The sequence below is a fragment of the Mixophyes fleayi genome, chromosome 4 (assembly GCF_038048845.1).
Source record: "Mixophyes fleayi isolate aMixFle1 chromosome 4, aMixFle1.hap1, whole genome shotgun sequence".
NCBI lineage: Eukaryota > Metazoa > Chordata > Amphibia > Anura > Limnodynastidae > Mixophyes > Mixophyes fleayi.
This window is the reverse complement of record NC_134405.1, coordinates 325,165,419-325,180,605: the sequence shown is the minus strand read 5'-3', so window position 1 is coordinate 325,180,605 and position 15,187 is coordinate 325,165,419. Positions and strand designations below refer to the sequence as shown.

At 39.4% G+C, this 15,187-nt stretch overlaps 1 protein-coding gene across 4 annotated transcripts in view; it reads right to left on the bottom strand.

The window, feature by feature from the left end:
* Positions 1-14,976, bottom strand: part of PHF21B (PHD finger protein 21B) — a 69,333-nt gene extending 54,357 nt beyond the window's left edge. For 2 of the 4 annotated variants that reach the window (XM_075210250.1, XM_075210251.1), the window contains exon 1: positions 14,445-14,976. In XM_075210250.1, coding sequence (XP_075066351.1) covers positions 14,445-14,498 — 54 coding nt within the window. In that variant the 5' untranslated portion in view covers positions 14,499-14,976. Of the gene's footprint in view, positions 1-12,954; positions 13,218-14,444 lie in introns of those variants that run through there. The other 2 variants (XM_075210252.1, XM_075210253.1) reach the window with 1 other exon arrangement.
* Positions 14,977-15,187: the final 211 nt, after the last annotated feature.

The following is a 15,187-nucleotide window of genomic DNA, read 5'->3' as shown; positions in this document are numbered from 1 at the left end:
TACTGCGCACAGATCCCTCGATCAGTCACGTGGAAGTGTTTGTGTGCGGCAGGAAGTGGATAAGAATAGGAATCGTTTTGTACACTGTGTGCGGAGACAGAACTAGATATATACGGAAGTGCTAATGAAAAACAAGGTTGATAAAGTTATAAAAGGAACACAAATTTGTTTTGACACGAGTCGTGAAGCACTTAATCCTTTCATTTGTAAATGAATCAGTACTCTTTGGGTGAAAATAAGCAACACTGGTATTAAAACTATTGACAACAGAACTACCTAATATGATTAACTGTTTAAGTAAAGAAATACAGGAATCCTGAAACAATGTAACAGAATTATATCCCCATTAAGTGGCTTGTGGGTGAGATTTGTAAAGTTGCTGCAATACATTTTAGTTTATTTGGATTAGGATAAATCATCAGAATGTCACACAGTCACTGCTACTGGCTATCTTTGATATAAATATTATTTGCAAGTGATATGAAAGCTTCAGGAAGATTGTTGCACTATGAAGTACATAACAGAGAGTCAGTGGGGTGAGGGGTAGAATTGTGTGCACATATTTTGCTGTTATTACTATTATTACATGAGAAAGCAATGTGTAAATTAAATAGAGATAGACGTTTTATAAACATAGTAATGGGCTGGTGACTCTTGGCCAACTCATACTCGTCCACTGTACCCACCAGTTTATAATTTCAGATAGATACAGTAATAATCTGTCTTTTGCCTTTTTAGAAGTACCCCCAAATATACTATTTTGGGGGGTACCTGGGACCATATAGAGGACAAGCAATATGACATCGACATGGGAAGGGGTTCTTTACTGTAAAGGCGGTTAAGCTGTGGAATTCTTTTACACATGAGTTTGTGATGGCAATTCCACTAACACCATTTAAAAATAGATTGGATGCCCTTCTTACAAGAACTTGTACCTGTACCTATAATTAGTAAACTACATTATTGGCATGATGGATCCTGGAAATTTATACAATTTTTGGGGATCAGAATCATTACTAACCACGTATACACGTAATTATAAATGTTATAATCAGACTGTTTTTAGTCAAATTCTAAATCGAGAAATGAGTGATTGCTTCACACATATTAAAATGTTGATACCACAAAGCTTTCAGTGTGTGCTTCGTGTAGGGTCAGTAGACTTTCATTGTATGATTATACTACACACCACTTCAATCAGATTCAATACATTTGTTTCGGATGACAGTTTTCCACTCAATCCGATGGGATTATCAATGTGGATATCATTGTATTGGATGTACTGTAATCCATAAAGTTTTCGATTCTTTATCAATTTGATTTAAAAAAAATCAAAACGATCAGATTGAATGATTGGATCTTAAACTGCTTTAATACTATGAAGTGTGTGTAACTCTCACTTACCAACTTTCCTAGCTGTGATTTGCTGACAGGCTGTCAGGTGACACTTAGTCAATACCATCTGAAGCTCTGACTTCCCAAGGTTCATTAAGGTGGTTTCAACAGGACAAATATAGGTTGTTTTTGCTAGCTGCTTATAATGGAGATGCTGCCTCTATGTCCACTGAAAACGACATTAATTTAAGAGGGACTTAGACTAGCATGAAATAAGTAAGGAAATTTACATTACACAGCGTAAGGTGATGAGTGAGCAAAATATATGCATATTATATTTCTATGGTCTAAAGAGGTTGTATTTAGCTGTACCGTCAGCAATTTTGCTTTGTAATGTGAGTATTACTAGTACAAAACACAGACATAAACAAAATCATTAAGTAGCTTATATAAGACTAAGCTTCTCTATACTTTATGCATAAAAAGCACCAGACCATGACACAATTCTAATAATGAAATAACAGGGCCCTGCAACCACAGCTGAAAATGATAGAACTAAATTATCCTGTGAGTGGACGATACTGGAATAAATATCTGTATTATAGCAGTGTGTATCAGACCTAGCAGGATCACTGGTAAAGAACAACCTGTGACATGAAGGTAGTACTCGTGGTGAAACTAAAGTAACATTATCACCCTCGCTGACTACTAAGCATTTCCAATGAAAAATACTTCCAAACTGAGTGATGTGATGAAAGGGGACAGCATCTGTTCATTGACAGGGAGAGAGATAGGTGAATCAAGCCTTTGGCGAAACACACTTAACGAGCAAGTAAAGACACGATATGAAATTATTATACACTACTGTGTATTTAATCAGTTAAGTGAGTTAACTGGAGTGTTTATACTCAGCTAAATATGTCCATCATGCTCTCTTTCACTCCTCTAGAAGGTCACCATGTTAGTAGAAGGTGCTTCTTAAACCGAGCAGGCAGAGTGTGACTGACAGGCCGACAAGCTAGGCAGAAAAGCTTAGTGTGGATTGGTTGATTCATACTCGTGGCCAGGGATTTCACAGCAACTGAAATGACTGCAGTGTCAGCTCTGCGGCCTATATCATTTCCCATCAGTACACATTTTCGTTCCCTTTAAGGGTGTATTTATGATCACCTATTGCCGCAATTTGTCTATAAAATATCATGGGGCAGCTGAGTGATTCTGCCATGTTGATACTGGCACAAGGCGACAAGAGTTTACTTATCGCTACACCAGATCACCCTGAGGGGATGGCTAGCTGGTTCATGCATTAGTAAAAAAAAAAAGGAATTGTAAAAAATAGAATAAAATATGTAAACAAAAATGTAAAAAATACTTGAAAAATATGGCTCATTGAATACATGCTTTATTCACAGAAAAGTAATAACAGAACAAGGATTAAGACAACACTTGTACGAACACAGTACTTGTTAAATAGACTTCCCCGCGGGGGCCCATATCTCTGGCGTATCCTGGCAATCTTACTGCCGGTGGTGACCCCTTCATGTAAAGGACAAAGTCCTAAGACTGGCGATAACTCCTGTTTTTTGTTGGCCATAGGCCTTTCGCCTTATGATAAATGTGTCCCATAGTCTTAACGACATGGGAGGGGCTATAACTGTCTGTAATGGACTAGGGAACATAATCATTTTTTTTTTTAACAAAGCTGCAGTAGAATGTCTGGGTAACACTTAACAATGTTCATATTTAAAAAAATGCTGTGATTTACTTTTCCTTTAAAGGGCTACTAAAGCTATTGTTTAGCTAACGTAATAGGGATCATTGATAATTGGGAATGCATACAGAATACACATTAGTGTTCCCAGCGAAGGGGGATGGACCATGGACGCAGTATGAACTGTTCCCCTTCCTTACATCTATTTCTATCTTCCCTACCTCTACAATGTAAGGTATCTTACACATTTTCTCCTACTATACGATACTTGCAGGAAATAGCTCTGCAGAACGTGCCTCCACAACATAAATTAAAAACTAATAAATCAAATTATTGCCGTATATGTTTTTTGTAAGTTGACAAGAACAATCTGTTATTAGGCTTTGAATGTTGCTGTTGAGCACACTATACTGTTTGTATGTAGCTGATAACCAGTCATCTTTCATTTAAGCTGCAGGCAGACAGGTGCAGCTTTAGCACCTCTGGAGTGGCTGCAAGGAAGAGCCATGTAATACTCTTACTATGATGAACATAAAAGAGGTGAAGATACCAGAGATGAAAATTGTTAGCCGGCATCATTTTCCTTCATAACTGTCACTTGGATTAATATCAATAGGTTCTTAGAGAAGGATATAGAAACAGGTTTTCTATTTATTTTCATCTTATAAATATTCAATAAATAAATATTTCAGTAAACATGAGGATATGTCATCATGCCCAAAGACCCTTATTGCAGGTATTAAATATCACAATCACCTATGCAAATAGGCAACCGATATGTAGGTGGAAGCACCATCTATGGGAATGTAGCCCAGTGACGGGCAACAAGCGGCCCAAGTGAATTCTGACTACCAGCGCCAGCTCCTTCTTCTTGTATGCCCCATCAGTCCTCTACTATGCGTTATTTCCTGATGGCGCCAGCTCTTATTCTCTACTTTATGCACCAACAAGCTCCACTTGCGGTCCAGTCACTTAACGAGTAAGAGCTGTGTCTTTGGGTGAAGCTTGGCGGGTCATTATGTAGAGAATAAGACTGAACTTGATTCTTTTATTTGCCCAGATTAGCTGACTTCCAGATCACGTGATCTTCCAGACTCACACCAAGCTGAGAACTGTCTCACCGCTATGGTCTTCCATGAACATGATCCAAAGAGAAGCAGAAATTTAACAGCTTCATTGTCCCAACTACAAACTTTCAATTCATTTTAATCCAGCTTCTTTAGTACCAGCCAATAGGCAAAGTTTCTAGCCAAAGCCTGAAGTAAGAGATAAATAAAAGAATAAAAACTACCACTGCTTATTCAAATAAAGGAAAAAAACAACAACTGGCTGAAGCCATTTCCAATCCTCAACTGATTAATACAAAAAAAGAAAAATTCACTCCAAAATGACAAAATGTTTCAACATGGTAAGCTTTGAAAACTTAAATAATGTCTGTACACCCCACTTCCTCTGAGAGAGCATTCAGCTGTATGGTTATTCTTGCAGTGTTAGGTGTTCATGGAACTAAAAAGATTACAAGGTCACCACATATAAAATAGATGAGATATTAGCTCATCTCTCCGGTTGGATTGGCATCTGAAGTTACAAACTCGGCTGCAATTTCATTTTATAAGGCAGAGCCATTCAAACATCTGCCGGTCGACAAGATGAGCCATTTTTTGGCTTCCAGTTTGTTATAGACTTTCTGCAATCTCTAATTGCATGCCAGGATGTTTTCATCTCTCTATAGAACACACACATATATATATATATATATGTTAGATGCGGCCCTTAAAAACCTGAACAATACTCACGTCAACCACTGGCTGCTCAACATGCAAAATAAGATTTTACTCAAAGTTTACTTACAGCTACACCTTGTAAGACATTATACTATGTATTGTTGATTATTGTGTCACATTTGCTGCTGTACGTATGGACTTTTATTGAAAAAACAGCGGCAAACTTGCCCACACCAAGCCTGAGGCTGCACACATCCTATCAGCCTGCTTTCCAACCACTTATTAAAGAGTCATTTAAAAATATCACACTCGATATCTACATAATTAATTGTTAAAACAGTTAAGAGACTATATTATATCACTATATCGCAAATATCAAATTTTATTTTAAGGGAACATATAAAAGTCACTCAGAAACAACTTTGTGGCTCTACAACAACACTGAAACAATAGGCAAATCATTTTGTATATCATATTTAAGGACATTCTTCTTTCCTCTATATCCTTAGGCAGCTGCCTATTTCCTGCTTTGAGGAGTGGGTGAATCCCTCTGTTGTTGTTCCTTTAGGGCTTGTACAAATGGGTGTTGAAAAACAATGCCTTTAAAAAGCATAGACAAAACACTGTACGATGTCCATGCGTTTAATAGAGCATTTAAAGCCTCCTTGCAGCATATGGTCTTAACGAATGCTGCCAGAGAACTCCATTATATTGTACTGATGTTATCGCTTGTGAATCCTGCAACCAATACTGAAATCAGGATGAAGAATAGGGAAGTAGACACTTGTTATAAAGTGTGTGTGAAGGTCCATTCGCATTTACTAATAACATTGTCAAGACATTATTCTCGGTTGTGTATATGACACACCATTATTGTATAACATTGTGTACAAACAGGATAATGCAACTTTAGCAGTTACTACCAACACTGTCAAGTCCCCTCTCTGCGCTGTGTCTATGTATCACTGTGTAAATATACATACCTGTTACACCAGATATATGCCTGGCACAAATGCTACTATTTTTCAGCTGAATGTATCTTGATATACTCACAAGTGCACATAAATACTTTTATTCCATGTGCGCATTTCCCCATACATACATTTTGAGTGCATATGCGACCACTTCTAAACCAGCACCTAAATGTATGTTTTATTTCTGTTACATTAATAACAGCACATATTTATTTAAAACCACACACAAACATGCACAAAAAAAATTGTATATATATATTTGATGACAGTGTCCCTTTAAGAGCCTGACAATTAAATATGTTTTGTGGAGATAAAAAGTATGTATTCATAAACGAAAGTTCTGTCAAGAACAACCTTTACTGCAGCTATAGAGCATCGTGTACAGGAAGTTGTAGGCTAGAGAAGAATAATGCTGTACAATGGATACAGTCGTCACATAATGTTTTCACTGCACATGAGATCATGTTACTCCACGCTGTGTTACTTTACTACTATGGACTCATCAAGTAGGAAGTGATTTAAGACATCTGAGTGAATCAGCTTCATGGCATTTAGAGAAATCTCTTAGTAATGACAATACGATCATCAGGGTAGAAAACAGCATCTATTGCTATGTGCTGCTTGCTGCAAAGTGATTTACACAGTGCAAATAGTATTTTGATGATAAATCCAACTTAACAGAAATGCATCATAAAAAAACAACTTTATTTTTAGTAAATTATCCCATATATAAAATGACAAATATAAAGCAATGTTTTAGCCAAACATCAAAAGCAATTTTTTTTTTTTTGACAAAGGCATCTGGTTGCCTTATTTTATGACAATTTAGCACATTACGCCAGTCTCTAAATAGAAAACAAACAGATCCATCAAACAGGTTACTAGATGCCTTACTTGGCTTATGTTGAGTAGTACAAATAAGCAGATATACAGAGACACGTGGCTTCTCCACTATTTATTTATTTGTGTATATACAGACTTCCAGATTTTTAGAATGAACTTATACAATGTGATTTATACCCATTTGTGCAGTCTTGGACATGTCATGTGGTCATAGTGTGTATCACAGGAACAGAACAGCTATACATAGATCCTCTGCCAAACATTCACATTGACCAACACACCTTCCAGTGCACCAATGCAGAAAATCAGCCCAACAAAGCAGAATTCCTCCTCCCACCTACAACACAATTGGCAACGCCTGACGCCTGACTTTTACTCATTCACAATACAGGCCTCAGTTAAAGCCAAAATACAGCAAAGATGTAGATCATTGGTTTTAAATGCATGGTTAACATGTAACATCAAACATTAAATCCAGTCCAATAGACATCACTACGCTCAGATTTCTACAGACTTAATAATTTATTGTTAGTTTAGTTTAAAACTTCCTTATTAGTTTACTAGTGCAATTTGTTGAGCTGCATCAATGACTTGATTCATTCATTCAGTTCTGGTAACTGCAATAGGACAAGAGGACAGTTGTTCAAAAATAGGTCATTACTTTTTTTCTCTCCTTTTGATTTATAAGAGGACAGTTGTATCAGGTGGAAGGTCGTGTCATGCCTGTTCCAAAATAGTAAACTTGGATTTTCAGCAGAGAGCCATGTTTGCACCTATGAGCACAGAAAGTGTTTAACATCCATTTTTGCACACTGCAAAGCAATGTAATGGATTTTGTGTGCTGACGAAAAAAGACATATGCCCTTTGTAAATTCAATTTCCTAAAAAATTTCATAAAATAAATTAAATAAGCAGCTAAAGAGCAATGACTTTGCAATGTTTTTTTAAGAGGCTGAGCCCAAAAAATCAGGTAGGCAGTGATTAGACATGGCCTTGCCCCTAGAATATTTGGGCTGAGCTTGAAACGGTTATCACAATCCATCCAAGCAGTGCAATGAGATGTACATGCTTGCAGTGATTCAGTCCTTAGTAAATTACACAGTCTGCATTAACATAAATGTATAAATAAGTGAAAACTGTCAAATGGGTATAGATTTAACCCTCATTTAATTACTAGAAACCGCTCACTTAAATTGTATTTCCAAAAGTTACACCTTGTTGCATAGGATGGTATTCTCACAGCATTTACAAATATCCTTACTATATACACATTAACCTATATAAGTTTCCATGACAGGCCCAACAAATATAAGCAACCCTTCATCAAAGTACAAGTTCTCTTTTACTGGTTCTTTAAATCTTAATGTGTGAAGGTGGCAATCAACAAACAAAAACAACTATATAATGCATATAGTACAATTCAATGAATCAAGTCAGGTCTTTGACGGTGCGAATGGTTAGTGTACATTATAACATGAGAAATTAGATGTACAATCAACATCATAGCACTTTCCAGTATATTGACACATATCCTGAGAAAAGACAATTCCATGGTGGCATTTTTAAAATCATATCAAATGTAAATGAGTAGAATATAGTATAATATAAGTGAGTAAAACAGTGAAAGTGTACTCTGTAGCACATATTGCAGTTAAAGGAACAGCAACTTGACACATGAGATGGACTTTCTCAGACATATGGCAGCAGACAGTGATCATCCAATAAACAATTATGAAATAAATTAATTCAATTCCACATCTGTATCAAATATATCAAAATAATTTTTGTTCAGCTCAATTTCAACACAATGGGGATAATGTTTAGGAACTGCAAAAAAAATCCACTGCTGAACTTTTCTACAAAAAAACAAGCAAGACACACTCTAAACTTTTCAATAAACATGTGCCGTGTTACCATACTATTATTAAGCACAAAAAATCTATGAGTTAACTAAATATTCCCAAAGTCATTGTAAGTGTGCATTAGAGATTATAGAAACGATTTGTACAAACATTTAAATTTACACTGAGTTTGTGAAACCTGCGGCTCTCAAAGTCCAAACACTCTCTGACAGCCAGTTTGCCTAAATATTATTATTTTTTTGCCTGATTATTTTTGTCACATATTCACCTACGTTCAGCAAAGTCATTATGTCACGTATCTATACATGTTTTGCTTAGGCCTAACAATGAAAAATTATACTGGAAAGAACTGTGTAATCACTTTGTCATCATATTCCTGTTCATGCGCTGACCATTTTTCATATTAATTTACCATTGGTTGAAAGTTGGCTACAAACAGCAGCCATTTTGCTGGACTATAGAATAACGAAAAGAAAAAATCAAGTACCAGCGTTTATTACATCTCTGGCCTGTAAGTAATGCAATCAGTAATACTAAAGTCTTCTGTTCCTCTCTATTTTACCATTTTACAGCTTGATGTCTTCTTGATCCACCTTCCATACTAATCTATTTCTAAATAATGTTTAAGAGGTATGTCCTCTTTGTCCTTTGGCTCAAACTTCATGTCACAAAAACATCACTAACAAGGTCAATATGCCACACTTGCAGTAAAAGTGAATAAATACATAAGAAGCATGTTCACACTCCCACATGCAAAAGGAATGTGCTTGCCAAAACATAAAACTAAAATAAAGATTTATTTAATTAAAATTGTGTTTAAAAGATAAGAATCAACAAGAACAGAAACTGAAGGCACAATGTTATATGAAGAACGCTCAAGTAATCTGACAGCAAGCCCTACTTTTTATTAAACATAATCTTTTCTTTATATATATCTACTATATAAATGCCTAGTGGCGTGTGTGAAAAAAAAAAAACCAAGCTGCAGCGCCACCTGCTGGGCAGAGTTATACACTGACCTATATATTTCTTGAAGGAGAAGTAACAGTTGGGAGTGGTTGGTGGTTGCCGGGGGTGACAGTGGGGAGTTTTTAACACCTTGAGTAGCTTGATGAAGGATGTGGCGATGAAGATGAAGGATGAGGTGATGGAGAAAAATGATGAGGTGGTGACATGTGGACACAACCACGTTAAAAAAGGCCGCTTGCGTCGGGAACTAACGCTCTTCCCCTGATGAGGCCTGGGCGAGGCCTGGGCTAGGCCCAAATGCATGACAAGAACCTTTTTAACACCTTTAGTAGCTTGATTTGACTAGAATGCATGAGTATCATGCACGGGTTAACTTGTATATATATATATATATATATATATATATATATATATATATATATATATATATATAAATAAATAAATAAAAGTTTGTTTCTATGTTTATTGGTGAATATCTGCCACAGCTCTCAAGGTAAAGCTGCCAAATCTAACATAGTTATTTAGTATCGAAAAAGTAACCTACAAGACCACATAGAGACAAAATGACAAATATTGGTAACATAATTTTTTGGTTGTAAACAATTGTTTGACTGCTGGAATGAAACCTCGCCACAAGACAACATAACGCCAACGCGACATGCCAACAAATCTTATTTTCTACATTGCCTATTTGGTCTATTTACCAAATAATTTGCCAATATATAAAAACTACTACACATTACAAATGGGACCCGCTCAACGCCAGGTGACGTTGCTTGTAGTTACTAAATATCATCAACTTTGTCTTCAATAGTTATCTTTATTAGCATACAAAGACTAAAATCAGACAATAATATATTAAAAACCAAAGGGAAATTTAAGTCAATTGAAGCTTAATCTGATGCAAACAAGCAGCTGAGGTCTAAACCCCCCCAGAATGCTGCAGCACTTGTTCATTTTCAAGCTCCATATTTAAATAGCTGCATGTTGTGTGACAAGAATTAAGTCAGTGTTGGGATGGGATGACAACACAAATCAGATTATTAGACCTTAGCCAATAAGATTTATAGAGCAATGATAAAAAATGAAGCAATGAACTGAATAAAAATGTGTGACGATAAATCACTTCCACAAAGTACAGGTTGGGAAGCAGTTTCATAAACTAGTACAGATAATGACAGCTGATACACACTGGATTAACTGGACGTTTGGAAGTAAAAAAAAAAAAAAGAAAAATGGAAAATGTAATTTCTACTCATAATTAATAGTAGTGATCTATAATATTTAGGCTCTTTGCATCATACATGTGTTCAGTGCTCTGTAGATCATACATTACGTGCGTGTGCGTGTGTGTGTGTGTGCCACAATCTTAAACCAAAGAACAAGATAAACAACAAAAGTGCACCAAATGTTTACTGTCACCTGAAAAATGTGTTTTAATAACAAAGAATGGCTGAAGTTATACATAGGGTACGACTAATCTATTAAAATTGTGCATAAAAAAATATGTTGTAACTCTAAGTTATCAATTGTTTCTAATTAATTTGCTCTGTTTCTATACAAAGTCATATATATATATATATATATATATATATATATATATATATATATATATATATATATATATTTATTTGTGTGTTTGTGAATTGTAACTGCAAGCATCAGCATTACAGCCTAGTCTAAAGTATTTATGTACTTATTTTAATGCAGTGGAAATGACTGCAGCTGTGCTCTTTAAATGTTATGAAAGCAGAACATAAACACTCCGAGTGCACCCAGCATTGCATTGTTGCAGTAAAGAAAAAAATCTGCACCGTTGAAGAGAATTGGAGTCAACAGCTTGCTTCTTTTACTCCATTAAAGGACTGACAGCCTTAGGTATCGGGCAGTGAAAAATTTGCTTCGCTAAAAGAAAGTATCTGGTTTCTGATTCCATACAGTGATTAAACATCTTTGTGTGTTCTGTGTGAGTAAGGGGAGGGGGGGTATTTTTATCCCCTCCCCCTCTAAAAATGGCATCAAAGCAATCAAAATGGTAATGTTCAGCATGAATGGGGCCCCATCCCCCATCTCAAACTCTGCAGACTTTTCTCCATGTTAGGAAGAAACCAACACCCCTTCCTCACAAAATGGAAGCTTCCACTACCAAACTGAGAGTGCTGACAAACCCTCATTAACATGACAAGGCTCCCAAACTCGAGCAGAAGTAGCAGCAGAACCTTAAATCGTGGACCCGAGGCAATGGCTCGGGTATAAAAGAAGGAATTAGTCAACGTGTGTTGACAGAGGAGCTGCTCCAAGTTTGGTACTGAAAACTGCTGCATTCCTAAGGAAGCACGATCGATGCGTTGAAAGGGGGGAGGGAAAAAAAAAAAAAGAAGAAAACAGCACAAATGCGCCCTGGGGTTTTACAAAACAACAAACAACACCCAGAAACACGTTACTAGCAGGAGACACAACACACTCAGAGATAAACACACAACGCACACGGCTCTTTGCGCATTTCACTACACTGGGGGGGAGGAAGAAGAAAGCGTTCAATGGCATCTGTCCATGGTGCTGAAAGGCGCACGACCACATAACACACTTTACCTCCCCCTTGTTCCATTTCCGGCATAACACAATCGGGGAGGGACGACCACCCTTCTGGCGAGCAGAGAGTTAACTTTGTTATGCCAAGGAAAGAGAGTGAAAGTGTCTCAATAAAGGCAGGAGAGAAAGTGCTCAATGGATCGGGGCTCGCTGCAGCAATCTGCAACAAAGAGCGCACTCCAAACACCCATCTGCCTGAGCCACTCATCACATAAACACCCGCCCCCCTCTCTCATCAAGCCCACAAAGTCACCCAAAGAGTGCACGTTTTACACCTTCCTAAAACATGACGACCAACTCAAAATGGACGCCTTGGAAAAAAGAAAGAGAGGAAAAGAAAACCCCCATGTAACTAAAAGTCATGTGTGCGCGAATCTTGGAGGCAGGGAGGTTCGTGTTGCACACGTTGCACTGAGCCACCTAAATCACACACTTCTACAGAGTGTTTATAAAGTCACACAACACAAGAGTACATAATGTAACTGATGTGTCATTCAGGGATGTGTCATTTATTCCTCTTGGATGACAACTTCTTCCCTACCAGAGCTGGCAATCAGGAGATCATTGCAGCTCTCTAGGAGGAGCAAAAAATAAAGTAAAAAGTGTTATGCGGCCAGAAGGAGGGAGATGGGAGTCAAATCACAGTGTGAGAGTCAAAACATATTAATGTCATTTAGGATGTGTAACATAGTATAGTGCAAGGATTCCAACTCCCCCCCCCCCTTTCTTTTAATATACACACACACCAATAAATAACTAGCTGGAGTCTATTCCTTTCCAGGGGAATGATCTCACTACACAAGATGTGAGCTGATAAAGTTTGTCATACTCCCACTGCACAGCAGTGCTCCATCACAACACCCAGGGGCACAAAAATAGAATGGTTTTAAAAAAAAAAGGGGGAAAAAGGAAATTAAAAAAAAAATCAAAAAATCTGCATTTACCTGTGGATCTTGCTTCATCCGTGCAAGTTGTTTATGAGGGAAGAGAAATAAAGAATCTACAAACCCTTAATAAAAACAAAACTAAATTCAGAAAACAAAAAAAAAAAAAAGAAAAGAAGAAGAAGAAGTGTCACATGAGGAGGAGGAAGGAGAAAGTGTTTCAAGTTTGATGGAAATGGGGAGGAACAAAGAGACAAGTAAACACAGTGAGTGTGCGAGGCAATTTCCCCCAAGCCAGCTCATAAATATTCAGGTCTCGTCCTAATCTCCACGCAGCAGCACCGCAATATTACTTCCAAATCCTTGTTGCTTGCTCCAGCAAAAGACAAGGGAGGGGGCGGGGAGAGGAGGGAGGGAGGGGAGGAAGAAGTAGTGAGGGAGAGAGAGTGAGAGAGAGAGGGGGGAGAAAGGGGGGAGGGGGGAGAAGAGTGGGGAGAAGGGGAGGGGGAAGTGGGAGAAGAGAGAAACATGGGGAAGAGTAGGGAGAAGGAGGGGGGAGAGAAGAGAAGAGGGGGGAGTGAAAAATGGGGAAGAAAAAGGAGGGGAGGGGGTGTAATAAGAAGGAGAGTGAGAAGGGGGGAGAAAAGTGAAAGTGGAAAAGCAGACAAGTGAGGGTGTCAGGAGAGAGTGGAACCTGTCAGGGAAGGGGCAGCTTGTGCATGAAGTTGTCACAGAGGATATACAGAATAAGAAGTGTGTGACAGAAGGAAGGAGACAGGGGAGAGAGTAAACATGGGCACAAAGTAAAAGTGATGACATGACACCCAGGAAGAAGTGTGTGTACTGTGAGGGCAGGTTGGAGGGTTTATGGAGGGGGGGAAGGGGGGTCTGCTCAGTAATGGGGGTGGAAAAGAAGTACAGAAGTGGGGGCAGAGTAAATTAAAGTGGTAAATACAATGAAGGGGAAAAAGAGGAAGAATTAAAGGAGAATAATGTAGTGGAGAAAGAAGATGGAAAGAAGGGAGGGGTATACTGAAGAGGGGGCATATTGAGGAGGGGTATACCGAGGAGGGGTATACTGAAGAGGGGGCATATTGAGGAGGGGTATACTGAGGAGGGGTATACTGAAGAGGGGGCATATTGAGGAGGGGTATACTGAAGAGGGCATATTGAGGAGGGGGGTAATGGAGTGGGGTTATAAATAGAGGAGGGGGCACACTGTAATGGCAGATAGATAATAATGATAATAATAATAAAGATAATAATGAGGAGGGATTACTGAAGTGTAGTAAAGTATGTGGTAAAGTACACTGAGGAGGGGGCACAGTGCAGGGGGAAGAGGGGAATTTTGGGGAGGGGGTCATATTGGAGTGGGGGGCAGACAGCTGTATACAGACCTATGGGGGGACATGAAGGAGGGGGTCGACTTATAAACAATAGAGCAGGTGACAGCACACTAACCCCCAACCACCCCCATCCATCTGACAAAGTAGTTGACAAAGTGCCCCGCCCCGGTGCATGCCGGGAGAGGGGGGCAGTTAGGGCATTACCTGGTGACATTGGATGTCCACTTGGATGGCCTCCTGCAAGCTCTGCACTTCCATGCCGCTCCGTGCGCGCACTTTCCCCGACAATAAATCCCACCCGCGAACTTTTGGAGCCCGAATCGCCGGTCCTCCTCCGCCCTGGAGAGCCCTCGGCGGTCCGAGCCCACCCTGGTCCTGGTTCCTCGGGCGCTGAGTGAGCTCCTGGCCGTGGGGAGAACTACTCGGTGTGAGCAAGTTGTGAGGGGACCGGACTCATCACTCACTTCTCTGCTCACTCACTCACTCCTGGGGGCGGCCGCTCTTCTCTCCGCCTCACAGCCCCACGGAGGCGACGTCCAGGATCCCCTCCCCGCCGCCGGGACCGCTTTTCGCCCGTTATTCGCCCGGCGTCACGGAGTTTGGAGCGGTCGAGGAGGGGGGACTACTTTCCTTGCCCGGAGCGCGCGGAGTGATACCTCCGAGAAAGGAGCTGGAGAAGAGAAAAGTTGGTACCACGGTTTCTCTCTGCGAGAAGCGCGCTCCCGGCGTTTGGGATGCCCGGATGCGGAGAAAGGAGGAGGAGAGGAGAGGGGGGCGGTCGCGCGCGTTTCGTCCTCGGGGTCGCGCGCGCGGTGTATTTGGTATAGGAGCGAGTGATGTGAGTGACGTCTGAGCGGTGGGAGGAGCCGGGGGGGGAGTAGGATGCCGTGCGCATGCGCAGTACAGCAGTCTTGGTGCTATTTGATGGAGATGCTGAGGAGAGGGTT